This window comes from Hippocampus zosterae, chromosome 6, assembly GCF_025434085.1.
Source record: "Hippocampus zosterae strain Florida chromosome 6, ASM2543408v3, whole genome shotgun sequence".
Lineage (NCBI taxonomy): Eukaryota > Metazoa > Chordata > Actinopteri > Syngnathiformes > Syngnathidae > Hippocampus > Hippocampus zosterae.
In genome coordinates, this window is record NC_067456.1 from 273,361 (window position 1) to 301,132 (window position 27,772).

The 27,772-nt window shown below is 56.4% G+C and overlaps 4 protein-coding genes across 6 annotated transcripts; 2 read left to right on the top strand and 2 right to left on the bottom strand.

Annotated features, from left to right (window-relative positions):
* The first annotated feature begins 273 nt into the window (after positions 1 to 273).
* LOC127601853 (fructose-1,6-bisphosphatase 1-like) lies at positions 274 to 2,911 on the top strand. The gene is made up of 7 exons (XM_052067510.1): positions 274 to 564; positions 1,469 to 1,631; positions 1,712 to 1,804; positions 1,877 to 2,020; positions 2,116 to 2,253; positions 2,337 to 2,456; positions 2,634 to 2,911. Exons 1-7 carry the CDS (start codon positions 395 to 397, stop codon positions 2,829 to 2,831), a joined length of 1,026 nt encoding a protein of 341 aa, XP_051923470.1. The 5' UTR covers positions 274 to 394; the 3' UTR covers positions 2,832 to 2,911.
* A 1,043-nt stretch (positions 2,912 to 3,954) lies between these two features.
* fbp2 (fructose-1,6-bisphosphatase 2) lies at positions 3,955 to 8,292 on the top strand. Its single transcript, XM_052067516.1, has 7 exons — positions 3,955 to 4,167; positions 4,743 to 4,905; positions 4,975 to 5,067; positions 5,438 to 5,578; positions 5,673 to 5,810; positions 7,522 to 7,641; positions 8,094 to 8,292. Exons 1-7 carry the CDS (start codon positions 3,995 to 3,997, stop codon positions 8,277 to 8,279), a joined length of 1,014 nt encoding a protein of 337 aa, XP_051923476.1. The 5' UTR covers positions 3,955 to 3,994; the 3' UTR covers positions 8,280 to 8,292.
* A 253-nt stretch (positions 8,293 to 8,545) lies between these two features.
* On the bottom strand, positions 8,546 to 12,688 carry ctsla (cathepsin La). Of its 2 annotated transcripts, none has more exons than XM_052067330.1 (8): positions 12,534 to 12,688; positions 11,358 to 11,495; positions 11,170 to 11,292; positions 10,925 to 11,083; positions 9,925 to 10,149; positions 9,350 to 9,518; positions 8,962 to 9,079; positions 8,546 to 8,878 (listed from the first exon to the last, which is right to left on the bottom strand). In XM_052067330.1, the coding sequence occupies exons 2-8, from the start codon at positions 11,481 to 11,483 to the stop codon at positions 8,779 to 8,781; spliced, it is 1,020 nt and encodes a 339-aa protein (XP_051923290.1). In that variant the 5' UTR covers positions 11,484 to 11,495; positions 12,534 to 12,688; the 3' UTR covers positions 8,546 to 8,778. The 2 variants fall into 2 exon arrangements, with proteins under 2 accessions (XP_051923290.1, XP_051923289.1); XM_052067329.1 differs by having other exon boundaries at positions 12,519 to 12,619.
* A 2,998-nt stretch (positions 12,689 to 15,686) lies between these two features.
* dapk1 (death-associated protein kinase 1) lies at positions 15,687 to 27,653 on the bottom strand. 2 transcript variants are annotated; one of them, XM_052069212.1, is made up of 27 exons: positions 27,447 to 27,653; positions 26,771 to 26,966; positions 24,573 to 24,794; positions 24,281 to 24,419; positions 24,082 to 24,211; positions 23,778 to 23,826; positions 23,638 to 23,664; positions 23,351 to 23,503; positions 22,940 to 22,985; positions 22,752 to 22,841; positions 22,255 to 22,347; positions 21,938 to 22,156; positions 21,756 to 21,854; positions 21,562 to 21,660; positions 21,284 to 21,481; positions 20,995 to 21,192; positions 20,671 to 20,769; positions 20,453 to 20,530; positions 20,132 to 20,354; positions 19,856 to 20,047; positions 19,575 to 19,772; positions 19,373 to 19,511; positions 19,176 to 19,296; positions 18,877 to 19,065; positions 18,300 to 18,794; positions 17,666 to 18,007; positions 15,687 to 17,590 (listed from the first exon to the last, which is right to left on the bottom strand). In XM_052069212.1, the coding sequence occupies exons 2-27, from the start codon at positions 26,830 to 26,832 to the stop codon at positions 17,174 to 17,176; spliced, it is 4,317 nt and encodes a 1,438-aa protein (XP_051925172.1). In that variant the 5' UTR covers positions 26,833 to 26,966; positions 27,447 to 27,653; the 3' UTR covers positions 15,687 to 17,173. The 2 variants fall into 2 exon arrangements, with proteins under 2 accessions (XP_051925172.1, XP_051925173.1); XM_052069213.1 differs by lacking the exon at positions 27,447 to 27,653 and having other exon boundaries at positions 26,771 to 27,390.
* Between the last annotated feature and the right edge of the window lie 119 nt (positions 27,654 to 27,772).

The window sequence follows — 27,772 nt, forward strand, 5'->3', positions numbered from 1 at the left end:
ACATCGCATCCGGAAGAAAAGCCATTTACGGTCCTTTCCTTGTAAGTTGTAAAAGAACACCCACGCGTACAAACTGACCGCTGATCTCGGTGTGTGTGTTGGGGGGGGGGGGTGAAATTGTGACAAACTGAACGTGATAGGAACAAGAGCGGGAGCAAGATCCCGTTTTCGGTGTCGTCATACTCAAACGTGCTCCTTGCCGACTCGAGCGCACACTCCATCTTATCGCCGCCACAAAGCCAAGCTGCGTTTGGGCCCGGAGGCCCCGCCCCCCGTCTCCTCTCTTCCCTCCGATTGGCCCGCCGCCTCGGCGTCAGAGTCGCATTTAAGCCTCGCGGCACTTCCTCCTCCGGACGACAACTTTTTTTTGGGGGTGGGGGTCCAGGTGTCAATCATGTCCGACCGAGGAACCTTCGACACCAACGTGGTGACCGTGACCCGCTTCGTCATGGAGGAGGGCCGGCGGGCCAAAGGGACCGGCGAGCTCACGCGGCTGCTCAACGCGCTGTGCACGGCCGTCAAGGCCATCTCCAGCGCCGTCCGCAAAGCCGGCATCGCTCACCTGTAAGTGGACGCACACATTTCTTTCTTTCTTCATTTAGTTCTGAATTATTAGTCAACGTCGATCGGGCGATCGGGCAACAAACCACATCACAAGTTTAGTTCTGAATAGTTTTCGCTTTTAGAAAATTGTAATTGTTGACTACATCCGCGTCGGCACAGACCAAGCAGGAGATTCTGGTTTGGCTCCAACCAATCAGGAAGCGCATACCTGAGGCCACGCCCAAGCGCGCGCACGCACACGCGCGCCGGTCATCCCCTCAACGGGCTCCGTTGTTAAATGTGGTTCGATAGTGCTCAGTTCCCCATTCGCAAGGTGTTCGGGAAGGTGCGCAAACGCTGCCGCACAATTGACAAATAGCCGAGGGGGCCGCAGAAAAGGGGAAACGTCATCAACCGTTGAGCGTGTCAAAATGTAACGAGTCGCACGATGAGGAGGAAACGCTGGCCTTGCGTTCGGGAGGGGCTGAAAGGTCTGCGCGGTCGTTTCCTGACCCAGAGAGCGGCGGTTCCACCCCCGGCCGTTGAGCAAGATCCAGAGCCCTTGTTCCCCCCCTTCACGTCCGTCAGTCCGACAGAAAAATGTCTGTTGCCAAAAAGTACTTTAGCCTTCTATTACTGCCGTGACTCAGGCGAAAGGAAAAAGTAATTTTCCTTGAAATATTGAAAACGTCATGGTTGAAAAGAAAAAAGAAAAAAAACCACAGTGGACAAAAAGAGTTGCGTGCAAATTCCCATTTTGGCCCAGAGTAGCAGTATTTGATTTCAAAGGAATACAAATTCAGTGGATGGCAATTTCCAATTGCGCACAAAGGCTGACGTGCCCCCCCCCCCCCCCTCCCTCATGGGGAGCAGCCCTTTTACGCACTGTCCCGTCCCGCACGTGCGCGCGGCGTGTTGTTCTCAGCTTCGGCATCGCGGGCAGCACCAACGTGACGGGCGACCAGGTGAAGAAGCTGGACATCCTGTCCAACGACCTGGTCATCAACATGATCAAATCCTCCTTCACCTCCTGCGTGCTGGTGTCCGAAGAGAACGAGCGGGCCATCGTCGTGGATCCCGACACCAGGGTAGGAGCGCGCCAAACAACGCGTGGGTCGGCGTTTGCCCCCCCGGGGCTGAGCCGCAACATCTTCTTCCCCCACTCCAGGGCAAGTACATCGTGTGTTTCGACCCGCTGGACGGCTCGTCCAACATCGACTGCCTGGTCTCCATCGGAACCATCTTTGGCATCTACAAGAAGGTGCCGGTCGAGGAGCCGCCGCGCTCCCGAGTCGAGCTGCCACCCACCGGCGTCCGCGGTCTCGTCCCGCAGGCCTCGGAGGACGGCGAGCCTTGCGAGGAGGACGCCCTGCAGCCCGGCAGGAACCTGGTGGCGGCCGGCTACGCCCTCTACGGCAGCGCCACCATGATGGTGCTCTCCACGGGACACGGCGTCAACTGCTTCATGCTGGACCCGGTCGGTACCTCCTCGGCCCCGTCCGCCGCATCTCCGTTCGGCTCGGTCCATAACGCAGAAAGAAAGAAACCGTGGGCATCCTTTGCGCTCTGCAGGCCATCGGCGAATTCATCCTGGTGGAGCGGGACGTGAAGATCAAAAAGCGGGGCAAGATCTACAGCTTGAACGAAGGCTACGCCAAATACTTTTCGCCGGCCGTCACAGAGTATTTGCAACACAAGAAGTTTCCTCGGGTAATGTTGCCGATAGCTTGACAAAAAGCTGAGTAGCCGCGGCTAACGCTAAGGAAGCGCTAACCCGGCCCGCCTGACCGCAGGACGGCAGCGAGCCCTACAACGCCCGCTACGTGGGCTCCATGGTGGCCGACGTGCACCGGACGCTCATGTACGGCGGCATCTTCTTGTATCCCGCCAACGCAAAGAGCCCCCAGGGGAAGGTGAGCTCCGGCGACGGCGACCACGCGCGTCCTCTTTCAGCCCTGCGGCTCCAAAGGCCACGTTAAGACAAGGGCAATCCTTCCAAACCGCAAAAAGACATTTTTCCCTATTTGACGGGCAAAGCAGCCACGCGCGATGATATTAACAGGCGGCCTTCTTCCCCCCCCCCCCGCAAGCTGCGTCTGCTCTACGAGGGCAACCCCATGGCCTTCATCATGGAGCAGGCCGGGGGCGCGGCCTCCACGGGCTCCGAGGACATCCTGGACATCCGTCCGCAGAGCATCCATCAGAGGGCGCCGGTGGCCATGGGCTCCCCCGACGACGTGGCCGACTACGTGGCCGTCTGCCGCAAGCACGCCGCCGCGGCCAACTGACCCCAGGAGTGCGCGTCCGCGTCATGAAAGGGCAACGCGGCCCGCCAATAAAAATGCAGTCAGAAGTTGCTAACGCCTCATGTCGCTTTTCCGGGTTTCGCTGGCGTGACGACACCTCCTCACCCGGATTGCGTCTTGCTCTGTGCGCCGCTGTGCGCGGAAAAAGGAAGCGTCGCGTCGGGCCCGCGCTTGGCCGTGGGACGGCTCCTTTCGAGACGTCGGCAAATCGCCGCCATCGAGCTTCCGTCCGCCATATCTCCAAAACATGGTTCGAGATGGGGGGGTTTTATGCAGCCCCCCCTCCCTCATGTCTCCGTGGCAACATACACGTGAAAGAGCAAAATTTGAGCAAAGCTCTTTGCGATACGTCATGATGTAAAAAAAAAACCCCAAAATGCGAGCACCTGACGCCGCGAGCCACTTCCATCGTGGTCGTCGTTGCCGCCCTTCTGGCGCTCGGCCTCAAGTGGCGCAGCCGCGCTCAGGTTACGCTGACCTTTCGGCTCAAAGGTTAGCGGCGGCTCGGGCGGCCCCTGCAAACTTGACACCGACGCCCGTCCTTCGCAGGGAGCTTTCTCTCTCCTCCGCGGCAAAAAGTCAGATGGGATCGTGGCGGCCGGGAAAGCCAACATCGGCTTAGGGGTCAAATTTGCTCTGGGGTCAAATTTGCTCCGTGGCTTCCATGCTTCCATTCAAAAGGAGCTGCGGGAATGCGGCAAAAGGCCGACGGCAAATTGAAGAGCGAGCGCGCTCCGCCATCTTGGCCGCGGTCTGCGTCAAATTCCGACGGGATAAATGTTGCCGTTCTGAAGGTTGGGATCTGCGCGCCAAAGACGCTGAGGCGCTGTGGAAAATCTCCGTTGTGACTCCAACACCACCGATGTCACCTCAACTCCGTAATGAGGTCAAAATGGGAGCGGGGGCGGAACTAATGCGCCGTTTGTGGCACTCGGTGGGATCTTTGTCGGCTTTTGACAGGATCGGCCCACGTGAGCACGTGACAAAAGCTGAACCGGCTGCGGATTTTTTCACACGGCGGCGAGCGATCGCGGCCGACACCCGACACCGCGCACACGCAAATAGCCCCCCCGGCCCTGCGACGAGCAGCCTCACTTGGCTTCTTCGCTCAGCCGAGTCGGGACGCCGACTGAGCGGGAAGCGGCATGGCGGAGCCGTCGAGCTTGGACGCGGACGTGTGGACGCTGACCCGCTTTGTGACGGAGACGGGCCGGCTGGCCCCGGGGGCCACCGGCGAGCTGACGCAGCTGCTCAACGCGACCGTGACCGCCATCAAGGCCATCTCCTCGGCCGTGCGCCGGGCCGGCCTGGCGCGCTTGTGAGTAGCTCCTCTTGGCTTTGGTGCGTCTAAAAGCGGGACAAAGAGCGGACATTTTCCCAAAGGAAAAACTCGTCTTTGCATGAGCAAAATGAGGAGTAGACGGATATCCATTTATTGATCGGGGGATTTGGGCAATTCAGATAACCAACCAATTGGCACGTGCAATGAATGTTTAAAAGTAAGCCCAAATTCTTATTGATCTTGCACTGAGTCTTGGCCCCACGTCAAATGTCATTTTTAGTTCCACTTTTTTTTTGGGGGGGGGGGGGCACATCGCGGGTAGCAGTTTGCATAGCTCTCTGCTAACGTGTTGACAAAAAAAGAAAAGCATACGCACGGCAACCACCTCATCGGATTGCAATCGGCACAAGGCCAGACTCGAGTCGAGCGGGAGGCCGCAAGATGGCGGCGATGGAAAACTTTGAAAATGCCTCTTTTTGGCCCGAGCCCAAAAGACAAACTTTTTTTTTTTTAAGTCTGCGAATGGCAAGCAGCAAAGGTGAGGGGGTTGGGGGGGGCTGACATTCAAGGGCTGAAGTGAGTTTGTCCGTCGCGGGCTCAATTTTGCGCAGGCAGGGCCTGGCGGGCCGCGTGAACGTGACGGGCGACGACGTGAAGAAGCTGGACGTGCTGTCCAACCAGCTGCTGCTCAACACCTTGAAGGCCTCCTACGGCACCTGCTGCATGGTCTCCGAGGAGAACGAGGGCCTCGTCGTCACGCCCCAAGACAAGAGGGTCAGCGTCCAAAGGTGACGTCGAGTGCCGGCGAGCTACGTGTGATGCGTACGGCGGCCTTTGTTCCAGGGCAAGTACGTGGTGTGTTTTGACCCTCTGGACGGCTCCAGCAACATCGACTGCCTGGCCTCCATCGGCACCATCTTTGCCGTCTACAAACGAGTGAGTCTCTCGCCGGCCCGCCTTCCCTTCCCTCCGCCGCTTCTATCGAGCAGCTTTCCCTCCTCTCGCCGTCAATCCGTCCTGGTTTGTGGCTTTTTTTACACGTGTAGCAGCGCCCTGCGGCCTCAAGAGGGCGCAATGTTGTAGCGGGTTAAGGCGATTAGCTTTCCAAAAAACTCTCTGAGGCAAACAGCCTTTCATAAGGGTCAGGCTCAACGCCAGCTTTTTTTTTTTTTTGCTCATCAAGGAGCGAGGCGAGCGAGGCGTTTCGTCAGGCGTGAATACCAAAAGGCACGAAGGGCCACGTCACGCGGGAGTAGCGGGCGACTGGCAAAGTTTTTGTCCCTAAAGGACGGTCGCGTCGGCGCAGGTGACGGAGGGCGAGCCCACCGAGGAGGACGCCCTCCAGCCGGGCCGCGACATGGTCTGCGCCGGCTACGCCCTCTACGGCAGCGCCACCCTGGTGGCCCTCAGCACCGGCGCCGGCCTCAACTTTTTCACCTTGGATCCGGTGAGTGCCGTCATAAGGCAAAGTCGGGTGCCGGCGCGCGGGGACGTTCGGGCAACAAAACTTTTGGTTGATTGCCGGCGGGGCCAATGGCCAGGCCATCGGCGAGTTCATCCTGAGCCAGAGGAACGTGCGCATCAAGCCCAGGGGGAACATCTACAGCCTGAACGAGGGCTACGCCAAGTACTTCCAGCCCGCCGTCAACCACTACATCGACCGCAAGAAGAACCCTGAGGTGAGCGGGCCCCCGTGGGGGGGGGGGGGGGGTGTTGTATCCTCACAGCAACCGCCGTCGGCTTCCTGTCTGTGATGTGGGCGTTTAGCACTTAGCGGCGGCAACCACGTGTCGGCGCGGCGACGACGCGGAAGAGAAACGCCTTTCATTTCTGGAAACGCGGACAAAATGCGGCGGACGTCGCGTGCGCCTTTTTCCCGTTTTCAGGTCTGAGTCACGGCATTCGCCCCGGGCGCGTGATGCCCGCACCGCCGCTCGGCGACCGCATGACCGGAGTCACGACACCAGTCGGCTTTTCTCGACGGGGCTCACGCGCAGCCATTTGGGGAACCTTCGCTCATCGAAACCGATGCTTTAGGAAACGCTCTTTTGGGCTCTTTTCATTCCGCTGTAAAGATCTCTTTCGAGTACTTGACATTGACTGGTCGCCGGCTCATTTGACCAAAATGGAACAAGTAGCGAACCCCCCCCCCCACCCTATCCACCTAAGAAACAAACAAAGCTCTGAGCTGAACTGTCATTCATCAAACAAAGAGACTTGACACAACCACCAAAACAAAGGCCGCGCTCAGCTTCACGCTCTGACGCGCTAACAGGGAGCGTTGCTAGTTGCGCTTTTGGAGGCGACGGAACACAAAAGAAGCAACGCACGTGTACGGCAAATAATCAAAGAATACTCGATGGCATACATTCTTTGTCCTCTGCGAAGAAGGGCAGCATCTTACAAAGTCACTTTGAGTCGCAGTCGTTCTCTTTTGATTTTTGTCCGAGTGACCGCGCGGCGCTCCCGCTGGCCAAGGCGAGCGCAGCGCAAGGAGCGGACGCCAGTCGTTGAGTTACGGCCACAAATAGTCCAGTGGGTTTCTTGTTTTGCGAGGGCTCATGTCGCGTGGGTGTCTTTCGGCAAGCTATATTTTAATAATAATATTAATAATAAAATTAATAATAATAATATTTTAGTCTTTTCAAGTCCTTTCGTCAAATGTTTTAGCACGATGCGTCGATGATACCGTGTTTTGGGGGAATCCTTTCTTCTTTGTTGTGACGCCTTTCCCATCTCACGTGTAGCGCACTGAGGATGCGGCGCGAGCGACCACGCAGAGTCCGCGATGAAAATGCAGGTTTTATTCCTGGCGACCCGTGAGAACCGGTCCCGCGAACATGCAACCAAGTGCGTTACAAACCAATTCAAAGACAATTGGCTGAACGTCAAATACACACAAACCTGGTGGGCTCGCGGGCATAAGGGGCTCACCTTCGCCCGTCGTCATCTTCTTGGTTCTTGGTACTAACGTCTTCTTCCAAAAATGGCGACGCAGGGCTTCCAAAAGGTGTCTTTGAACGTGCGCCGGTAAGCGTGCACGGCAACTAAGCTCGGGCGGACCTTTTTCCGCGATGATTGGTTCCGGCTAACAATCGCCACTGGATGACGGCGGAACACCGACGATCGAACTGCTTCATGTGAAATAGAGGCCGTAGCATCGCGTTTTCTATTTTATTTGGAATCGCATCTTCCTCAAATGTGTGTTTGGGGGGGGTCGTTTTTCATATTTTGGGTGGTGGCGATTTTCCGTTCTTTGATGGCTCCGTATAGTTTGAATTTCTTTAGGGTTTTTTTTCTTCTAGCGGTAGAGAAATGTGTTTTGGTTTGTTTGTTTTTTTGTCTCAATGGCGATCCCGAACCGGAGCCGTTTTGTTTCTTGCGCCGCAGGACGGCGGGACGCCGTACGGGGCGCGCTACGTGGGCTCCATGGTGGCGGACGTCCACCGCACCATCGCCTACGGCGGCATCTTCTTGTACCCGGCCAACCACAAAAGCCCCGAAGGGAAGGTAAGCTCGCTCTCACGCGGAGCCTCGCCTGCTTTGGCTTTCTCCAGAAAAGCGGCGGGGAAGTGAAAGTGACGAGCGCATGACAGCTGGCGGCGATGACGCGGATGAAGCAAACGCAAAGAGCAATGCTGCAAAGTACCTCGTGAACGAGAAGATCCAATAACATGTGACGCTTGACATCAAGTCAATACCTCACGGAAATGCTCAAATCGCGGATTAAGAATACAATGGAAAGTCATTAGGGTTGTGACACGTATTTGGTTTCTGTAGGGGGGGGGGGGGGGGGACCAAGTCGAGACTAAAGTCCCCCTCGTGGGATTCTAAGGTTCAAAAATAAAAAGGTGAAAATAGCGCAGTCGCGACAAAGAGCATGAGCTAAAGTGCAAAGTCAACGTACTCGGCCGGCCGACGTTGACCGGCGCGTCTCGGTGGATTTTTGTGTCTTGGCGTAGCTGCGCCTGCTGTACGAGTGCAACCCGATGGCCTTCCTGGTGGAGCAGGCGGGGGGCGCGGCCACCACCGGCACCCAAAGGGTCCTGGATGTGCGGCCTCGGGCCCTGCACCAGCGGGTGCCCTTCGTGGCGGGCTCGCCGCAAGATGTCGACGACTATTTGGCCTTTGTCCACAAGTACGGCTAGAGAGCCACAGCCAGGACCGACCAATAAACTCGTCACCAAACCTCAACTGTGGTCCTCATTGAGCCTACAACCGCCATTGTTTTGCTTTGACTCGACAATTTGAATGGTCTGGAAAGTTGGACTTTTTTTGCGAATACCCCCCCACCAACTGCCGGCCATATTTGAATGTAGCCTCCCTGAGCAAAGCCACGCCCCTCCCTTAACGGACGGCTGAGAGTGACCGTTGGACCGTCGGCCAATTTCAAAAAGGGCGACAAAGTCAAAAGTGGTGTTTCACATTTTTTAATGGTCGACAAATAAAACAACAAAACCCCAGAGACCTTCACAAGAAGAGTAGTAGTTCCCCCGCTCACTGAGCAACATATGTACAAAGAATAAAAGAAGTCAAATCCAATTTGGCTCGAAAGCGGCGTCGCTTGCCTAAAAACACTGGTGGGCTAAAATCCAAAGCCTCCATTTTGAAAGCAAAAACAAAAACAATGTAAGATGGCGCATCCCGTCAGACCAGCGGGTAGCTGGCGGCGGTGGCGATGCCGCAGTGGTTCTTGCGGTCCTTGGCCATGTAGATGTAACCTTTGTCGCCCCACTTCTCGCTCCAGCTGCGGGGGGAGCGCCGAGGGGTTAGTTAGCGAGCCGGCGCCGCTCACGTTCACGCGCAGGCCGGCGGCGTTTCGGCACCCACCTGTTCTTGACGATCCAGTACTTGTTGCCGTCCGTGTCTTCGCCCTCAAAGCCGTAGCCCACCACCAGCACGCCGTGGTCCAGCTCCTCGCTGCTGCACTCCTTCTCAAAGTAGATGCCTTAAAAAAAAAGTTTTAAATTGTGATTTTTTTTTTCAAATCCGAAACAAAAGGGGTTTTTTTTTGGTCTTGGCTGAGTTTTGTGGCTCTTTAGTGACCCCGCCCCCACACACACACACTTGGGGCAGCCAAAACAGATTTTGTTTTCATTGAATGTTTTTTTTCTTCCTTAGCCCAAATATTTTCAAGATGTCTTATTGGGGGGGGGGGGGGTCAACATTTTGCTGGACTCTCAGTCCAAGAGGACGCTTGCATTTCTGGGCAACCAACCCGATTGGTAGAACTGGAAGGACTCGTGTCCCGCGTCGATGGCCACCGAGACGGGCCCCACCGAGGCCACGGCCTTCATCAGCGCGTGCTCCTTGCCGGCCGGCACGTCCACGAAGCCCGTGTCGTTGGCCGAGTTGAAATTGGGGTCATAGTGGCACGGCTGGTCGTCCTAAGGTGACAACGTGCACATCAAAAATGATTTGGCATTTCACTTTCGTCCTCATTGGGGGTTTTTTTTCCCCGCCATCCCCTGACTAAAGGTTTCCAAAATCCAAATCAAATCAGAATAGATGAAAAACTGTGTATTCACTTTTTTTAAATAAACCAATTATGTAATAAAAACTGTCTTTATTTGACTAATATTTGCATCTTTTTTTTACCCCAAGCCCAAAAAATGTTTCCCTCCCCTCACCCCTCTGGAAGCGACCATTTTTAGCCCAAATACATTTTTGAGAATGTGTGAAAGACTCCATTTCACAGTAACCACGATTCTTCTATTTTTGGCAAAACGGTCGAATGGCAGACGTGGCGAAAAAGGCTTGTGGGGGTGGAGAGAGAGAGCGAGGGCCACGTACGGTTCCCAGGTAGGGGTAGGCGTCCTCCGAGTCCAGGCCGTCGTTGTCCTTGATGTACTGGAAGGCCTGGTCCATCAGGCCCCCGTTGCAGCCCTCGTTGCCTTCGGGCCGCGAGCAGTCCACCAGGTTCTGCTCGCTCAGAGACACCAGCTTGCCCGTCTTGCGGAAGTGCTGGCCCTCCAGGGCCCCCGTGGTGCTGAAGGCCCAGCACGACCCGCACTGACCCTGCGCGCACACACACACGCACGTCAAGACGGGGGTTAACGCCCCTCCCCATCAACCCTTTGCTGTTGAAATACATGCAGAAAGCTAAACGCCGCAAGTATGAAAAGGCTGTCGTTTCACTCGAAAGCCCATTAGCATCGTTGCCCGCATTAGAAGCCATACGACCCCCCCCCCCCCAAAAAAAGGCAATGAGATTTTGCCATCCGTGCCGCTTTGCCCTCGGCAGAGTCGCAGGCGTGCCGGGGCAGGGCAGTGTTTTTGTTTTTCGCCGGCGATTTTAACGCGGGCTTGGTGATATCAGTTGTCAGACGGGGGACGGGGGACGGGGGGGGGGGGGGGGGGGGGGGGGAGCGAGCAGCGGCCAAAGGTCTTGGCCTACATTGCGCCGTGTGTACAAGTAGCGGGTGAGCGGTCCCAGCACTGGGGCGCTCATATGTTGGCGTCAGCTGTCGCGTTGGATGGAAAGTGGGAGGGAGAGGCAGGGGGGGGGACGTGAGTGCGCAGTGGAGATAAAGTCCATCACTAAGGCACGCGCGTTATCTTCCGCGCCGAGCCGCGGTCGGTGAGCACACAAAGTGGCTTCGCGACTTTGGATTCGGGAAAAGGGTGTCGCAAACAGCAAAGTGTCGATCGGGTGTCGGGCGGACGTTACAAGATCAATCCAAAAGACAGAAAAGGCCTCGCCGTGGGGGGGTTTCCCCCAAAGGGGGCCAACGATGCAGCTAATTTGGCTAATAACGGCTAGGAAAGCTGGACGGCGCGTCGACGGGCTTACCTGGTCCTTGACGGGGGTGACGTAGCCGCGGTCTCGCCAGTCCAGCGAGCGCGGCGCCTCCAGGAAGTTGGGCTCCATGAAGTGCGCTCCTTTCACCTTCTTGCGCAGCCCGTCGCCGCGCTTGTAGCCGTTCATGATCTGCCGGAACTCGTCGTGCGTCTGAGGACGAGCGCCGGTTAGCCCGGAAGGCGAGCCACAAGGGGGAGGAGAGGAGCCCGCCCGTGTCGGGCGGGCGCGCGGCCTACCATGTCTCCAAAGTGGTTCATGCCCAGGCTGTAGCTGTGCTTGCCCAGCGAGTGCTCCAGGTTGTGCAGCTCGATCTTGCGCAGGTTCTTCTCCCACACCATCCTCCTCCAGCCTTCCTCCGTCTACGACGACATGGGCTCAGACAAAGCCGTCGAAACGCCAGCGCGGCGGCGGGCGGGCGGCATACCCGGTGGTACTGCTTGGAGTGCCAGCTCTTCCACAGGTCCCAGTGCTCATCCAGCTGAGGGTCCAGGCTGGGGGCGGCGGCGACGGCGCTCAGGCACAAAGCCAACAGGGCCACGAGGGGCGACATGCTTGCGGCGACCTGCGGGGGCACCACCGCACAACATTTGGGAAAACTAATCTCTCTCGTGAAAATTCCAATGCGCGTCGTCGGCCGTTCGGTTTGCCGCCGTCTCAAATGTTGTGATCTTCTTGCGCAACTGCGGGTGGCGGCTCTCACGCGGCACATTCAACACAACAGGCGCCGCTTGGTCAACAACAATCAACCGATCTCAGTCGAGTGTTTCCACTGACCAAAGGGGTAGACGTGACGTTGGCATTAAAACCGTCAATTGGGTTTCCTTCCCTTCCATAGCGTGTACTTGTTTGGAATGTTCAAGTGAAATAAAAAAATAAAAAAGCCAGCGAGGATGAGCGAAAACATTTTTGGCTCGTTTTGGCCCGCTCGCGGCGAACTCGGTGAACCTTGTCAAGTGTCCGCCGAGTGCAACTCGAAAGCCGGCGTCGAGCTTCCTTCCCGTCCACCCAAAGACACGCGCGACCACCACAGACGATCATTTGCGCCCCCCCCCCCCTCGTCCGTCATCGGGATTCGAGGACAAAAGGGCTCCAACCTCATAGGTTCAAATATGGATAGAGAACGGAAACTGCTCCGATCGGGGTTTTTTTCTTCCGGTTTTTTTTCCCAGTCACGGGATCTGCGAAGGCGAGACAAGAAAAAGTGGGCCATCCCAATTTGCGACGTGGAAAATGAAGCGTGAAAATAACAACAACAAGAAGCAAATATCTGAAGCTATTTTCTCGCCACGTTGACCTTCTTTCGCACCCTTCAAACGCGAAAACAAGCGGGCGTGTTTGCTTCAGCCGAGAGGCCAACAAAAGGCAAGCCGAATTCAAGACGGCAACTCAAACCGCCCGACGGTGATTAAAAAGGTCCATTTATTTAGGATGAAAATCTCCATTTGGAGCGGTCGTAGCTCGCCACCGGTCGCTCTTACTACGGGCGACAAATCCCCACGATGACGCCAAATTAAGGCACGTATCGGGCTGAACTATCATCACCGAGAGGGACTAAGTCTTCAAAATTGGAACAACCGGAGCTTACTTCGGCCATACTTACGGGCAGCCCTTTGGAAGCGACCGCTTCGGAAGAAAAGAAGAAAAATGATCCGACTGCGGTGAAGCCACACAAACTTTATAAAGGCTTTGAGTGGCAGTCGCGACCCCGCCCGCCAAGCTCTCCCATTGGCCCGCGCCTTGTTTGTCCCGTTTCGAAGGACGACCCTTTGGTGACGTCACTTGGATGCACGTGATTCCATACTGGAATGACGCGGCAAAGAAAAACACGTTTATTGAAGTATCAGAATCAAGAATCAGAATCATTTTTATTGGCCAAGTATGTAGAACACACAAGGAATTTGTCTCCGGTAGAACACGCTGCATTAGTATCATCGTAAACAACAAAACGACATCGATTAAAGCGGTTCGATCACAGCTCGAATTACCGATACGGAGGCGGTCGCGTTTCCTGACGTCTTTTTTGCTGGACGCGATGTAACACGATAACGGCACATTTGAACGGAATGCGAGCGTGCGCTCGTTTTCGACGCCGGTACGCGTGGTCGCTTGGCCCGCGAGATCACACGCCAAACGAGTGACATGATCGTCGACAAGGAAAACAGAAACCAGCGATCCATAAAACATTCACAGTGTTATCAGCAAGTATACGAAAGCAGGTTAAAGAAGGTGGACTTTGAACGCCCGTCACGACCAAACTGTTGACATTTTTCTTGATGACCAATTCCTTTGGGAAGTCACTCTTTACCTTTATTGATTAGCCACGTTATCTTTGTCGAAGGTGGTGAACATGTGGAACGACGTTTAAAACGAGTAAAAAAATCCATCATGTTTTTATGCTCTTCTGGGTTAGGTGTCTTGCTCATTGCAAATAAATAACATTTTGAAAAGCGTTCATTGCCTTAGAACGCCGAAAGATAGTTTTGACAAAAAAACTCCTGTTTTTCCTGCTGTTGGGTTTAACAACAACAACAACAAAATTCCTCATTGACAGAATTTGTGGACTTTGTGATTGTTTTGCTCCTCTTCTTACGTGAGCTACTTAGATTACCATAGCGATTGTAAATAGTGTACATAGCAATATGATATTGGCCGCCATTTTGGGAAATTACAAAACAAAAACAAAACAAAAACCAGCAGGCGGCACTCGAAACGCCCCTGAAATAAACCACGAATAAATTGACGAAAAAACAAAGCAAACACAATTGAATGCTTCAGTGCATATTGCCCACACTGTGTGCTCACCAACGTTCCATTTGTGTGAGTTGAGTCGAGTTTTTAGGGCAAGTGACGCCATTTAAAATGGCACCGTAATCTCTTGTTCATATAACTTCCCTTTTTTTGCCACATCACGCATCGCACACACACGGTAAAAAAGGTTTTGCAGCAGATAAGAGTGCTGAAGTATGGTTGGCGTCGCTGACCGCCGCTTGCACAAGTCAGCATCCCTTGCGTGACGACTTGATGATTGCATGCTAGCGTGATGACTGACTGAGCACTTTTTTGAAGACAGGCACAAGCCCGGACAGCACGCCCGTGCGAAGACGGTTAACAACAGGAATGAGATTTTTTTTGGTCTCGCTCTAAATTATGCTGACTGGACATCCGTTTGTTTTTCCGTTCATTCAGTGCATTCCTCACATGAGTCAGCTGAGCAGGTGATCAGGTGAAAGGTCACAAGAGCACGTCTACGCACACTTGCGGTACTGAAGACCATCACGGCACTCAACTTAATCAATAACGTGCTGTTAAGGAGTCCAAATTAAGATAAGATATCCTTTATTCGTCCCACACTGGGGAAATTTACAATGCATTCAGGACATTGAGTATTTTATTCTGTTCTTTTGTATACATTTCTCTTTGATTGGATAGATCATTGCGTTGATTGATTCATTTCCCTCAGGGGACGTCTGGCCATTATTTTGTACTTCTCAACATGTACGACGTATAATGTAACACTGTTGGGAATTCCATTCTCATTCGACTGACCATTTGAACACTTGTGCGAATAATACGTGTCCAAAGTAAATATCTTAGAGATAAAGATGCAGGAAAAGGCTACAATTGATGAAAGGGACTCCAAGGTGGTGTGATCAGTTTGGTTGTGCGAACCGGTGGGCATCCGATGTCCGGCAACATCAACCGACGCCGAAGATTCAGATCCGTTCCTGTTGAATTGACGTCGGATGCCCGCTGGGGATGTTACACAACAGCGCCACCTGGCAGGTGTTCCAATGTAAACAGACAGGACTGGGATACAGCAGTGTATTTTTCACAAAAAGCAGTCGGAATATTGCGGTCGTCAGCTTTCCCTTTTCTTCATTTGCCCTTGAATGTCTCACAAAAATGCATGAAAATCCAAACATGTACAAAGCGTCGGTTCAGATTTTAAAAAATTGTTATTATTAGTCTTTTTTAAAAAAAATTACACAATAAAGAACTAAGAACATGCTGAAGGAACAGAACATAAATAGAGCGGAAGTCGAAAAAGAACATTTTGCTTCATTTTCTTTAAAATAAAAAAGCTGGTTACATCGGTTTTGGTCAAGAGACAACAATGTCATGACAGAAAAAGAAGAAAAAATAAATAATCGTCATTCACTTGGGTGTGACATTGGACAAGGCCGCCACACAACATCGGCAACATCGAAACACCGAAATGGTGAACCTCGCTGTGTTTTCTGACGTACATTCAATTGGCATGGGGGGGGGGGGGGGAGAGAAAACGTGACACGAAGGGCAGAAGATCGGAAAAATGAAGCAGAACATCCAAGTTGTAGAGCTTTCAAAAACATGATCGACACGTAACATTTAGCAGCTTGTCTACCGGTGAGTGAGGAGAGGAAACGCAAAACGGGGGGGGGGGGGGGGGGGGGGGGTTGATGGCAACGTAGAAGACTGCCGACAGTCGGCAGTCTTCTACGTTGCCATCAACGCAGCTAACGCTCTCACGGCAGTGTGTGTGTGTGTATCCCCAGGGAAACAAAACGATTTCACTCCGTAGCGCCCCCTGGAAGGTTTGCTCCATACGATTCATTCATGAATTCATTCACACTGGGAAGCGACAACCGAGTTGACCCTTGTGGGATGAACAAAGTTGTCTCAATCTGAATGGAAACAATCAACCCCCCGGACTCCCTTTTTCACTGATGAAACACAAAATGTCCATTGCGACCGCATGAGGAGAAATAAATACATGTCAAGGACCCATGTCCCAATTTTATTTTGCTTTTTTATAGCCCCCAAACTCTTAGGGGGGAGGAAAAAATGGCGTATAAACCTCCAATAAGCATTTCCATGAAAAAAAGGGGTTCCCCAATCATCCCGCCCCTCCCCCATAAAAAAACAACAAATGCTTCAGATTTGCGCAAGAGTGCCGATATTGAAGATCTGCACAATTAAAACATGCCAAACTTTTGACATTTCGTTCCCTGTTCACTCATACACGTCAAAATGTAAAAACAATTTTCACAATGCTATTATTATTGTTGAAAAAAAATGGATATATTTTATCATTAACGGGACAAGATGAAAGTGGCATTTTTGGGGGGAGGGTGGGGGGAGGAGTAAATCATTATTTGGTTTCCAGCCATACAACATAAAAATTCACTTTGAGCAAACCCTGACAAGCCCAATAGACAACTGATTTGCAGATCTTTTAGACTAAAAAAAAAGAAAAAAAAATACATTTTTGGCCTTTTTTTTGTGCAGATAAGGCACACCTGCTCTGATTTGTGCTTGGGGGAGGTAGAAGGCCGCAAAGGCACCGGGATGAAATGCTGCGGCGAGACGGATGACGAGGCCGAGATGAACGCGCGCTGATTACGGCATCACTTTGGCTGCGGGAAAAGGTAGACGAGGACGTGCGCTAAACGCCATCGGACATACGTAGTGGACATGGCGGCTACGCTCCCATTTATCGTTTGCCGTTCACGCGGCAGCTAACGAAGGTGGGATATCGCGGCGCCGCTACACCGTTTCACACCGACAAGGCTTCACGCAAAATCCTGTGAGATGTACGTCAGAAGAGCATTCGTCCATTGGTGCCTTTCGCACGGAGAGCGGCATAGGCCCGCGTGATCAGATGACCACCAGCAAATTGCAAGCGTGAACGCAGTCCCAAGAGCGGCGCAAGGAGGTGACTCAAAGCGGAGTTCGGAAGCCCCTTCCACACGGCCGGAGGCGGAAGCGTCCAAGGGCGCGCGGACGACTTGGACGCTGTTGAATTTCAGCCGCCCCCAATCGGCGACTGTGGTCAAAGGGGCTTTTGAGGCACGCCGGTCAGGCGGAGGCTGGCCCCTTTTGCACTTGTATTCCTGGTAAATTGGCGCAACCCAGGCAGAACGGTAGAGCCGGCATTTATTTCCGAAAGCCGAGCGGAGCTCCGCCTAACGAGAGACTTGGAAGAGACATCTGCGACAATGGCTTTCGACACAAAATGAACGAGGCGCGTGAAACTGCAGCTCCCCCGTTGCGGGCGTCGGCTGTCTTTAGAGCCAAAGTGGCCGGCGCCGGAATCCCCCCGCGCGGCTCGCTGCTTTATCGCCAAAAGAGCAAAAAAAGGCGGTTTGCGTGAAAGGGGCACGGACCATCACTTGGGGGCGGGGGGGTCCGCATTCACGACGGAAGCAAATGACGCACGTGAGAGTCGTCGGACTCCCAGCTTCTTTTTTTTTTTTTTTTTTAGCGGGAAACGACGGAGCTGATGGAGTGGTAGGACGTACCGCCATTGCAGGCGGCGGGGGCGGCGTCGTCGTCGGCGTCAGCCCGCGCGTGGAGCCTGAAGACGGGCGAGGCCTTGAGCAGGAAATCGGCGGCGTCCCTGCGGCCCAGCTCCCGCAGCTTGAGCACCAGGACGCCCACCGTGCCGCCGGGACGCCCGCCCCACTCGCGCAGCAGGGCGGCCGTGGGGCTGTCCCCCGCCGGGCCGTCTTGGCCGCGCTTGGCCGCCAGCTCGCCGAGGCCCAGGTTCATGGCGAGGAGGCACCAGTCCTTGCCCAGGGCGTCGGGCGGGTCCAGCATGCGGCACAGCTTGCGGCGGGCCAGCGCCGGCACCTCGGCCACGTGCACGTCGGGGCCCAGCACGCCGCGCTGGTACACCTGCGGCGCACCACACCCCCCCCCTGAGTCACGGGCCGGGTTTCGGAGAGAGGCGGAGCGAGAAGCCGGACCTACCTCGGCCGAGCCGAAGGCCAGGATGGCGCCGAAGCTCTCCCTGTAGCCCGCCATGGTGTTGGCCAGCGAGGTCTCCCCCTGCAGCTGCGCCCTCAGGAAGTCCTTGGGCTGGTAGGCCATGACGGGGGCGTGGCGCTCGCGCAGCTGCCGGGGGCTCAGGTAGTACTTGGCGGTGAGCAGGCCCGGCAGCGTGGACGCCAGCAGGCTCTCGGCCATGCCGCACACGGCGTCCAGCAGGGCGTAGCACTGGGCCCGCCGGCACTGGCCCCCGCGCACCCGGATCTCCAGGCCCTGGCCGTGGTTGACCAGCAGCACCGCGGCCTCCGCGCCTGACCGGCTCACCTTGGGGTCAAGGGGGGGGAACAGTCATCAATCTCCGATTCATCTCCCGCCCCCAAAATCAACCCTCGTCTGTTTTTCTGTTTGGACGTCCCATTCGTGCGTCTTCGCAGAGGATAAAGAAGATGTGAGCATCGTCCGTCCTGCTTGTTGTTGAGTGAGTGGAGCTCACTGGCACCTCATAGTGCCATTTCATTTTTTGTACTTTTTTTTCAATGAACGGGCCAGTGGATCTATTTTGGGCAATTTTTTCAGCAATTTTTAAAAATGAGGACTTTTGGACGGCCCCGCTCACCTCAGCTCCGTCTGGCCACAGGTGAACGTCGGCCTCTCTTTCCTCCTCGCGGCGGCGGTCGGGCTTGGGCTGCCGACTCCATCGGCACAGGTTGACCTGCAGCTTGTGGAAGAAGCCGCAGGGGAAGGCGGCCAGATGCTCGGCGGGCACCAGCCGGACGCCCCCGTAGACGTCGTCCTCGTCGTCCCCCTCGGCGTCGTCGCGGCTCCACGAGCGCCGCGGGCCCCCCGCCTCGATAAGCGCGGGCACGTCCACCATGGCGGGGTCGGCGGGGTCGCGGGCGCACACGTCCATGGCGTCCAGGATCTGCAGGAGCTCCTCGGCGTGGCCGTCGGGCGCCAGGGCCCGCAGCTCCTCCAGCCTGTAGCGCCCCCTGTAGTGGTGGATGGCCTTGGGCGTCTCGGCGGACAGCAGGCGGCCCAAGACGGCGCCGCACAGCCGGCGCGGCTCCAGCAGCACCACGTCCTGCACCGTTTCGCTCTGCAGGATGTGGATCTGCGCAAAAAACATTTGGCACCGGCGCCACCGCGGCCCCCCCCCTCGTTCACGATCGCTCGACATCATTTGGCTGGCTGACCTCGCCCATGCTGTGCAGCTGCAACGCCAGGCCTCTCAGGTGCTGCTGGCTGACCAGCGGGTTGATGTTCTCCTGGACCTGGCGGACAAACTGCTGCCAGGACATCAGCTGGTTGGGGCCGCTCGACTTCCGCCAGGCGGGCAGCGCCGCCAGCAGGCGCTCCGACAGCGGCGTCATGGCGCCGCAGCTCTGCGTGGACAACCGAGATGTCGGACGGGGAAGGAGGAAGTTGAAATTCACATTTCACAGATATGCCCCCCCCCCCCGGTTGAGCCGATGTGTGGTGCGTTGGCGCCCACCGAGATGAGGCGCGCGCGCAGCTCCTGCAGGTGGTTCCTCAGCAGCTTCATGTCTTTGGAGTTGGAGGCGCCGGTGTCCATCACAAACAACTTGTCGCTGATCTCAAGGTCATTTCCAAACCTGAAAGGGAACAGCCGTCACTTTTGGCCCCCCCTCCGACGACGACGACTTCCTTTTCTGGCGGGTCCCGCCCCACCTGCTGCGAACTTCCTTGAGGAGCGCTCTCTCTTTCTTGTAGCTGAACTCGCCGGAGGAACCTCTGGGCAGGTCGGCCAGGTCGGCGTGGGTGGCCACCAGGACCACCGGCGGGGGCCGCGGCGCCCTCCCGCCGAACACTGCGAGCGGCGACAGCGTGACTACGCCGGCCGAAAGGCGGGCCGAAAGGCGGAGGCACTCACGGATGCGCGTCGGCGGCGGCGCCAGGGCCTTGAGCGTGTTGAGCCAGAAGGTGAGGTGGGCCAGCTGGCTCTCGTACGGCTCCTCCAGGCTGAAGAGCAGCAGGTGGAGCGCCGTGCCGTCGTCGCACGCAAAGTAGTCGTAGGCGCAGAAGTAGGCCGGGTTGCCCGAGAACTCCCACACGCTGAAATCTCCCACGCCTGCGCAGACGCAACGACGCCTTTTCAACCGGACTTCAAATGTTGACGTTGAAATCTTTGCGGCACGCGTGGGCGCATCTCACCGTGGATGTTGGCGTGCTGGACGTCGACGGCCCTGGTGGCCTGCTCGTCGTCGACAGAGGACGAGAGGGGGGCGCGGGCGGGCGACAGCGGCTGCGGGGGGCCTTTGGTCAGGCTGGGCTCGAACATCATGCTGCGACTGCGCACGCTCACGTTCTCGCAGCCCGGGAACAAGTTGGAGATGCTCGCCGATACTGAAACGCCAAGTTTGCTCGGCAAACTTGAAACGGCAACTTTGCCCCCCCCCCACCGTCCCCCCGCACGTGATGGCAACCTACCGGTGGGCTTAGAGTCGACCGGCGAGTCGGGCCGGCGCGAGGCGTCGCCGACGCGGGCGGCGGTGCGGCGCCGGCGGAAGAAGCTGCGCAGGATGCCGCACTTGAGCGACTCCAGCAGCGCGCTCTTGCCCGCCCCCTGCTGGCCGAAGACCTTGAGCTTGATGCGCGGCTGCGCCGTCTGCGTGGGCCGCAGCTGCTGGATGAAGGCCAGCCTGTGGTTGTCCTGCGGCGCCACGACAAGCGTCCGGTGACAAGTTTGCTCCCCGCAAAAAAGGCTAAACGTGGGCCCCCCCCTTCGGCCATTTTGTCCTCCGTGCTTACCTTTTTGAGCTTCCCCAGCAAGGCCACCACAGCGTCGTGTTGCTCCGCCGCAGCCAAGTCCTCCGCGCTTTTGCCATCCTGGAAAAAAAAAAACAAAGCATCATTGACAATGACTTAAATCGTGTCAATAATATATTTTTTTAATATATCTTTTTTTTGGGGTGGGGGGGGATATGGATCATCAATGAAACCCAACCCCGGACAACAGGCAAGCTTACGTTGGTGACGGCATCCGTGTTGGCTCCGCACAGGCAGAGGTGACGCACGGCTTCCAGGGCACCGTTGCCGGCCGCCAGGTGGAGGGGGGTGCGGCCGGACTAGTCGGGCGACAAGCGACAAACGACAGGAAGGTCGGCAAGATCGGCAAGACTTGGATCCGCTCTTAAAAGTACACTTTGCTTCCATTAACGGGCCCCCAAACAAAAGGAAATCTGCATTCCACCGCCTATACACGTATGCCGTAGAGTTGGCTTTGGGGGGGTCGCTGCTGCGCGTGCGCATCCAAGTGGCAGTTGTCGGAAGGTTCGGAGCGCAGGCGTCACCTTGTTGGGGACGTCGAGGACGGCTCGGGCGGCGCAGAGCGCGGCCACCAGGGCGGCGTTTCCGTCCTTGCAGGCGACGTGCAGCGCTGTGTTGCCGTGGCGATCCTGCCACTCCGACCGGCAGCCCCGCGCCAGCAGGCGGCGCACCACCTCCAGCTGGCAGCGCCGCACGGCCAGGTGCAGGGCCGTGCGCCCGTCCTGCGGGAACGCGCCCGGCGGGCGTGGCGTTACCGCAGCGCTCCGGGAAGACATCGTTCTGCCCCACGAGGCTTTTTTTTTTTCTCCCGACCTTATCGGCGCTCTCCAGGTCGGCGTCATGCTCCGCCAGGCACTCCACGATGTCGGCGAAGCCGCGGGCGGAGGCGGTGAGGAGGGCGCTCTCGCCCTCGCGGTTCTTGGCGTCCACGCGGCAGCCGGCCCGGCACAGCGCCCGCGCCACGGCCGAGTAGCCGTGCCAGGCGGCGCAGTGCAGGGGCGTCTCTCGCTCCTGGACGCCATAGGGGGTGGGGCCTTAGAAAAACGGCCCAGAGAAGCCCGCCGGCAGCCGGCGGCCAGTGGCCGGCTCACCTTGTCGCCGAGGTCCGGGTCGGCGCCGGCGCCGCACAGGTAGGCCGCCGCCTCGGCGTTGCCGTAGCGGGCCGCCACGTGGAGAGCGCTTTCCCCCGACTGCAAGAGACAAAAGGCGAGCCACACTTGATGCGAGGGCTCCACGCGCGGCGCTCCCCCCAAAAGGTGGCACCAAAGAGCAAAAACTCCACCACCTTATCTTGAACGTCCAGGGGACACTTGTTGGCGTGGAGGAATTTCAGCGTGTCCACGTGGCCGTGTCTTGCCGCGTAGTAGATGGCGTTGGCGCCGCTCTGGTGGAACCGCGCACACACGCGGGCGGCCAAGTAAATGTCGCCGGCGAGCAAAGGCGGCAAAAATCGCGGCGAGCGTCTACCTTGTCGCGCGCTTGAACGCAGGCTCCTTTGGCCACCAGCAGCCGGATGACGTCGACGCCGCCGCAGCCGGCGGCGACCAGCAGCGGCGGCGTGCCGCGCTTGTTGGGCCGGTTGACGTCGTAGCCGCTCAGCGAGTCCAGCAGGTGGCGCAGGCCCGGAACGTTGTCGTCGTTGATGGCGTGGATGATGGCCTTCATCACAAACGAGTCCTCCTCATCCTGGACGGACACGCACAAAAAAACCCCCCAAGAAAGACGCTCAATTTTGCTGCTAACCGAGCGTCGGGGCTGATTGGGTGCGCGCCGGGGGGCGTTACCAGCGTGTCGTCGCTGCGCGCCACGCTCATGTTGCTTCTGGACAGGAAGGAGCGCGACAGGCGCTTGCACAAGGAGATGAGGCGCACCGATTGCTGCAAAGACACAAAGCGCACGTGCTCGAGCGCATTCCGCATTCGACCCGGCAAAGAGCTGCGCCCGAAGAAACGAGCGGCGCTGACAATTTATTTGGGGGTGGGGGGGATATGAGAAAAATGTCGCCATTTGAAAAACAATGCAGTAACCTAAAGATAACCACATTAATACATCAAAACTGGAGTTAAAAACAACTGTAATTGATGACCAAAAGTCCCAAATTTAAGACCCCCCCCCCCAAAAAAAAAACTTTTTTTTAAAAATTCTCACCTCTATGAGGAGAATGTTGGAATTTTATGGGAACGTGCTTGACGGCAAAGAAAATTGTGATTCAATAAGAAAATCACAACCCCCCCCCCCCCCCCCCGGTGGGAAGCAGGGGAGAGCACGAGTGCACACTTACTTTCCATTTTCTTCGTGCGGCAAACTTTTTCAACTTTTCCACGTTGACCGCCGACTCTTTCCTGCTCTGCGCCTGCCGCGTGTCTTCGGGCTGCTCGGGAGACAAACAAAAGCAAAGCCAAGATGGCGGCGTCGGGACGGCCGCTCGGGGGGAGGAGCCGCGCGGCGGGTGGGCGGAGCTTTTGTCACCTGGATCCAGGGGTGGCGCAGGCTGTCCTGAACGCTCATCCGCTTCCTGGCAACACAAAGCACCACAGCGTTGGCCTTCCTCGCTTGACTTTCTCGGTCGGACTCTCGCACGTCGGAATTTCTTTGTTTTGTCTTCTCATCGTTTCCCGAGAGACAGCGGGAGCCAGCCCAATCTTTTCTTGAGGAGTTTGGCCGCCCGCGATGGCTCTCAACGCACCGTGCGGAATATTCCGGATGCGGCGGCACTTCATCAATTCAATGCAATGAAAATGTCCCGTTTGATTGACGGGATCAAAAGCTTTCTATTCCCGAATGCAGATTCCTTGCGTTTCGCCGCACCCGCCTTCGGGTGGCGGTCAAAGAAACGGGCGGAGTCAAACGCAAATTGTTTTTGCGGGGACGCGCACATACTTGGGGTCTTTGACCAGGAGCCTGGCGATGAAGTCTTTGGCCAGGGCGCTGGTGCCGCCCAAGAAGTCGTCGTCCAGCGCGTAGTCCACGGCCGACACGTTGGCCAGCGTCTCCTGCTTGTTGTCGCCCAGGAAGGGCGACGCCCCGCTCAGCCTGCATAAAGCAAGCAGAAAAAGCACAAATTTGTCACGTCAGGCGGCGTCATTTGTTCATCGGGAAAAAAAAACATTTGGAAATCTTCCGAAAAACGAGGACAGTTGCAAACTAAGGAAGTGTGTCCGACTTACAGAATGTACGTTATCACGCCGACGCTCCTGCGGGGGGAAAGAGGAAACGTTGATTGAAGCGCGCATGTTCAATGGCATCAAGGGTGGGAAGGGGGGAGGGCAGTGGGGGGGCGTGTTTGTGTTTGTGTTTGCTGAGGTACCACATGTCCGCCTCCAAGCCCAGCGGCTCGTAGTTCACCACCTCAGGAGCTGCCAGGACAACAACAAGGATCAGCCGCTCGCGATGACATCAGCAAAAGAGGGGCCGGCGCGACAGTTTCCGCATTTCTCATTTCCGGTTGGGGGCGGCAGGTTGTCAAGGACCACGGAAAGCACTTTTTTCCCCAAAATTCAACAAGTTTGGGCCCGGAAAGGGCACGGCGCACAGGATTCACCGAGCTTCGCCATGGCCTTGGCAGAGACGACAAGAAACGATGAAAAGTGCGCTTCGAGCCAAACACTGACCGACAAACTCTGGCGTTCCGAAAATGTTCTTGAAGTCGTCGCCAAAGTCCATCTTGTGCGCCAGGCCGAAGTCGATGAGCTTGATGCGCGGGTGAGGCGGCTCGCGGCTCAGCAGCATGATGTTCTCCGGCTGAAAAGGCACCACAGCCTGCCATCGGCTTCTTCTTTGAAGAGGGGGGGGGGGGGGGGGCGGCGTTACCTTGAGGTCAAAGTGAGCGATGCCCTTGGAGTGCAGGTAGAAGACGCCGTCCAAGATCTGCTTGAGGAACTGCGTGGCTTCCTCCTCGCTCAGCGACTCTTTCTCCGCCAGGAAGTCAAAGAGTTCCCCGCCGGCCACGCTGAACGCAAAAGGGAAAAGCCGTCGGTCTCTTTCGGACGGAGGCTGCCCCCCCGTCACGTGTTGCCATCGGGGGGGGGGTTTCATTTTGGAAGACAACTCAGAGTAGAAATGAGTTTTTGCCGCTGGATTTCTTTTGTCGGGGCGAACTCACAGCTCCAGGATGAGGATGACGTGGGCCTTGCTCTCAAAGACCTCGTGCAGCGCGATGATGTTGGGGTGGCGGATCTCCTTGAGGATGTCCACCTCGCGCTCGATGTCCTCCCGCGTCACGCCGCGCCGGCTGGATTTGCTGCGCCGCTTCTTGATGAACTTGGCGGCGTACTCGGCGCCCGTGCTCCGACGGCGGCAGCGCCGGACCACCGCGAACTGCCCGCTGCCCACCAGGCCGGACAAGGACAGATCAGATAAGATAAGTTAAGATAAGATAACGTTTATTTGTCGCACACGGGACAAATGCCGCCTCAGAACTCACAGCCGCGGCCGCCGCGCGCGACTAGCGACCGGCGAGCGGCGCGGGAGGTCGGCACGCACCGGGGCCACAAGATGGCGACCATTGCGCCGCTGTGTACCGGCGGAAAGGGTAACCATGGCGACATGAGCGAGAAGAGGAACCGTCAGCCGCTCAGAGGAAGGAAGAGGCCGACATAGCGGCGACGCGGCCGTGGGATCTCAGGAGGCTTTTCTCCCCGGCCGGCTACTGGCGGGGGGAGCTCACTCGCCGCCCAAAACGCAAGCGCCGCTCGCATCGCCGGCGACCGAGCGCGCTCTATCTGCCGAACGGAAGCTTCGCGTCAAAATGGCAGACGGCAAGCGTCCGCGCCGGCTTCGCTTTCATCTCGAGTGGCTTTGGAACAAACAAAGCCTTCCTCGGGCGTCCTTTCAAAATCTCTCCTGCGCGTCACTTTTGTCTCATCACGCGAAATCTCACAGATGGGAGACATTTGTCGAAAAGCCCGCTGGTGTTTCTCCACGCGCACTTTGTCAATGATGGAACGACTTTACAGGGGCGACTTTATGCTTCCTACAGATTGACTTTTTTTTCCTATCGGATGCTCGTTTTACTGAGCAAATGTGTGACTCCACCACCCACCCCCCTTACCCCCCCAGATATGCGGTTGCATTCTCAATGGGACAAGTAAAGGAGGCGCCGCTTCAGATTTCACACATTTGGTTGAGCGAGTATCGCCACGACAACGTGATGATTCTGCCGCGCATGGCGGAAAGGAGGAGGCGATGGCGGCAAGTGAGAAAGTGGCAAGGGGGGGCTGGGGGGGGGGGGCGCCAGCTGCTCCGTTGATCCACCTCTCATCTCCGGTCTTATAAAAATCACATTTGGCTAGCAAAGGTAGCTAAGGTGGCTCTCACGCAAGCACAGAATGACACCGTGTGACACGCTTTGTCAATCTGTAGGAAGAAAAAAAAAACAATAAAGCAGCCCGATAAAGTGGAATGCCGTACAAGACTTTTTTTTTTGAGAATTCACTTGTCTTTTTCGCCGGCTGCTCTTTGGGGTTGGGCACTAAGTAGTTCAGAATGGGGGAGGGGGGTGCGAGTGACGAGTCTGCCACGCAGACTCGGCCCCTCCACCCAGTCGCGCCGGCCCGGGTGAAAGGGCCTTAAATGTAGGTCAGCGGGTGCGCGCCACCCGCGGCTTGGGCCGCTTCCACTGCATTTCTTGGCCATACTCGATAGCCACGTTCACCTCCGCGTACGAGGACGCTCTTCTTGGCCACGAGCCAGACCGCGTTCGGCACACTTGCGCAACAACCGCGTCGTCCCTCGTACGCAATTAAACGCAAATGAAATGACCAGGAAACTACTCGCAACATGAGTGGGATTATGTCACAGACTGGGATCTTCCGGGATGCTACGAGCAGTCTCAAAGTGCTCGCCAAACGTTTTTCCTTTCCGGTGAAATGGAGTTGTCCGACCAGTTTACCCAAGTTGTCTTACTAGCTTGCAGAAATGTCATCAAGTTGTTGGGGAGGGTGAACCATAAAGATACAATTGCTCTACTAACTAGCGCAAGGAAGAGGGCTAAGGGGAATAAATTATTGTTCACTCATCGTGATTTCAATATCATTCAAAATAATTGTGATTGTTATTTCCCATAATCGCCCAGCCTTAATGTATTATCCTGCCCCCTTGTGGCCAGGGCGTGCACACCAAAAGGAGCAGCACAATGCCCAGTGATTATTATGGCACAAACATTTTTATTGGTGTTTTTTGGGGGGGTGAGGGGGGGTGATGATTGGCATTTCAATCCATTTCAACTGAGAAAGTTTCGCATGACCCGAGGCAAGGGGCGACAGGTGCAGAGATGATTTTGACGTCAAAAGTGCGACTCACCTGCCCAGTTCGTCCCCGATCTCATAAAGGTCTTCGACATTCTCCTGCTTGAAAACGGTCATGTTGCGGGTGCACTTGGAGGAGTGCCGGCTATTTCCTGGAGAAGGCGGGAGTGGACGGGGCGGGGGAGCTCGTCACAGCTGCAGCCCGCTCGGGGCACGTTCGTCGCCGGCTACTCTTCTCCCCATTGTCGGGCCTGGATCGGAGACACCGGTGGAAGAGTGGAAATCAAATGGAGAGCATCTGTCAACATTGTCACGACTCCTAGATTGGAAAAAAATGGTGGGCATGTCACACTCCTCGATTACTGGGGGTGGGAGGGCAATCGTGGGTCGGGTTTGTCGCTGCGTGCGTGGTAATAAATGAATTGCCCCCGAAAACGGCGACACATGAGCGGCTACTGGGGCACAGCCCGCGACTCTTCAGTGCGGTAGCTATAGGAGACCCGAGGTGCGGCGAACCCCCCCACCCCCCACCCCGCCGCTTTCTTCCAGCCACGAGCTGAACTATCGGGAAATAACGTCCGGAAAGACACTCGGGTAACCTCCATTTTCCTACCGAATTTAACCCCAAAATGGACGAGCGTCGCTCTCGGTTGGCCGAACTCGAAGCTATCAGGTGCACTTCGAGAAAGAAGAAGCGAGTGGTGGTGAGAGGGAGGGGCGGAATGTCTTACCCCGGTAAACCGAGTCCGGGCGAGGCTTCGTGGGGTTTCCGCCAGGAGCGTGTGCCGCCGCCGCTCGCTCGCTCGCTCGGTCGTCGGCTCACGGAGCCGGAGGGCGATAAAACGGCGCCGTGGGAGGAAATCGACGTCCACAACGCAAGAAGGTAGTCGGCGGCCGGTGCCGCGTTCAAGTGCCGTTGGGGAAATTGACAATCCCATCCGCGCGAGACTTTGCTTCAAAAAACAAAAACACTTCATTTACATTTGACCATGAGAATATATTTATTGACCGGTGCTACTGTATGTCCACACATACACATCGCGCAAATGGTTTCGGT

Bases quoted from the DNA above. Each gene is read 5' to 3' on its own strand.
- LOC127601853 (XM_052067510.1), top strand. From the start codon at position 395: ATGTCCGACCGAGGAACCTTCGACACCAACGTGGTGACCGTGACCCGC. The intron at 1,632-1,711 runs GTAGGAGCGCGC...CCCCCACTCCAG, and splicing joins TCGTGGATCCCGACACCAGG to GGCAAGTACATCGTGTGTTT. The intron at 2,254-2,336 runs GTAATGTTGCCG...GCCTGACCGCAG, and splicing joins AACACAAGAAGTTTCCTCGG to GACGGCAGCGAGCCCTACAA.
- fbp2 (XM_052067516.1), top strand. From the start codon at position 3,995: ATGGCGGAGCCGTCGAGCTTGGACGCGGACGTGTGGACGCTGACCCGC. The intron at 4,906-4,974 runs GTCAGCGTCCAA...CCTTTGTTCCAG, and splicing joins TCACGCCCCAAGACAAGAGG to GGCAAGTACGTGGTGTGTTT. The intron at 7,642-8,093 runs GTAAGCTCGCTC...GTCTTGGCGTAG, and splicing joins ACAAAAGCCCCGAAGGGAAG to CTGCGCCTGCTGTACGAGTG.
- dapk1 (XM_052069212.1), bottom strand. From the start codon at position 26,832: ATGACCGTTTTCAAGCAGGAGAATGTCGAAGACCTTTATGAGATCGGG. The intron at 22,348-22,751 runs GTAAGTGTGCAC...GTGTCTTTGCAG, and splicing joins CCGCACGAAGAAAATGGAAA to CAATCGGTGCGCCTCATCTC. The intron at 21,193-21,283 runs GTCGGGAGAAAA...GCGTTCCCGCAG, and splicing joins ACCTGGAGAGCGCCGATAAG to GACGGGCGCACGGCCCTGCA.
- ctsla (XM_052067329.1), bottom strand. The intron at 11,084-11,169 runs GTAGGCCGCGCG...GCTCGTCCTCAG, and splicing joins TGAACCACTTTGGAGACATG to ACGCACGACGAGTTCCGGCA. The intron at 8,879-8,961 runs GTGGGTGCCGAA...CTCCCCCCGCAG, and splicing joins TACTGGATCGTCAAGAACAG to CTGGAGCGAGAAGTGGGGCG.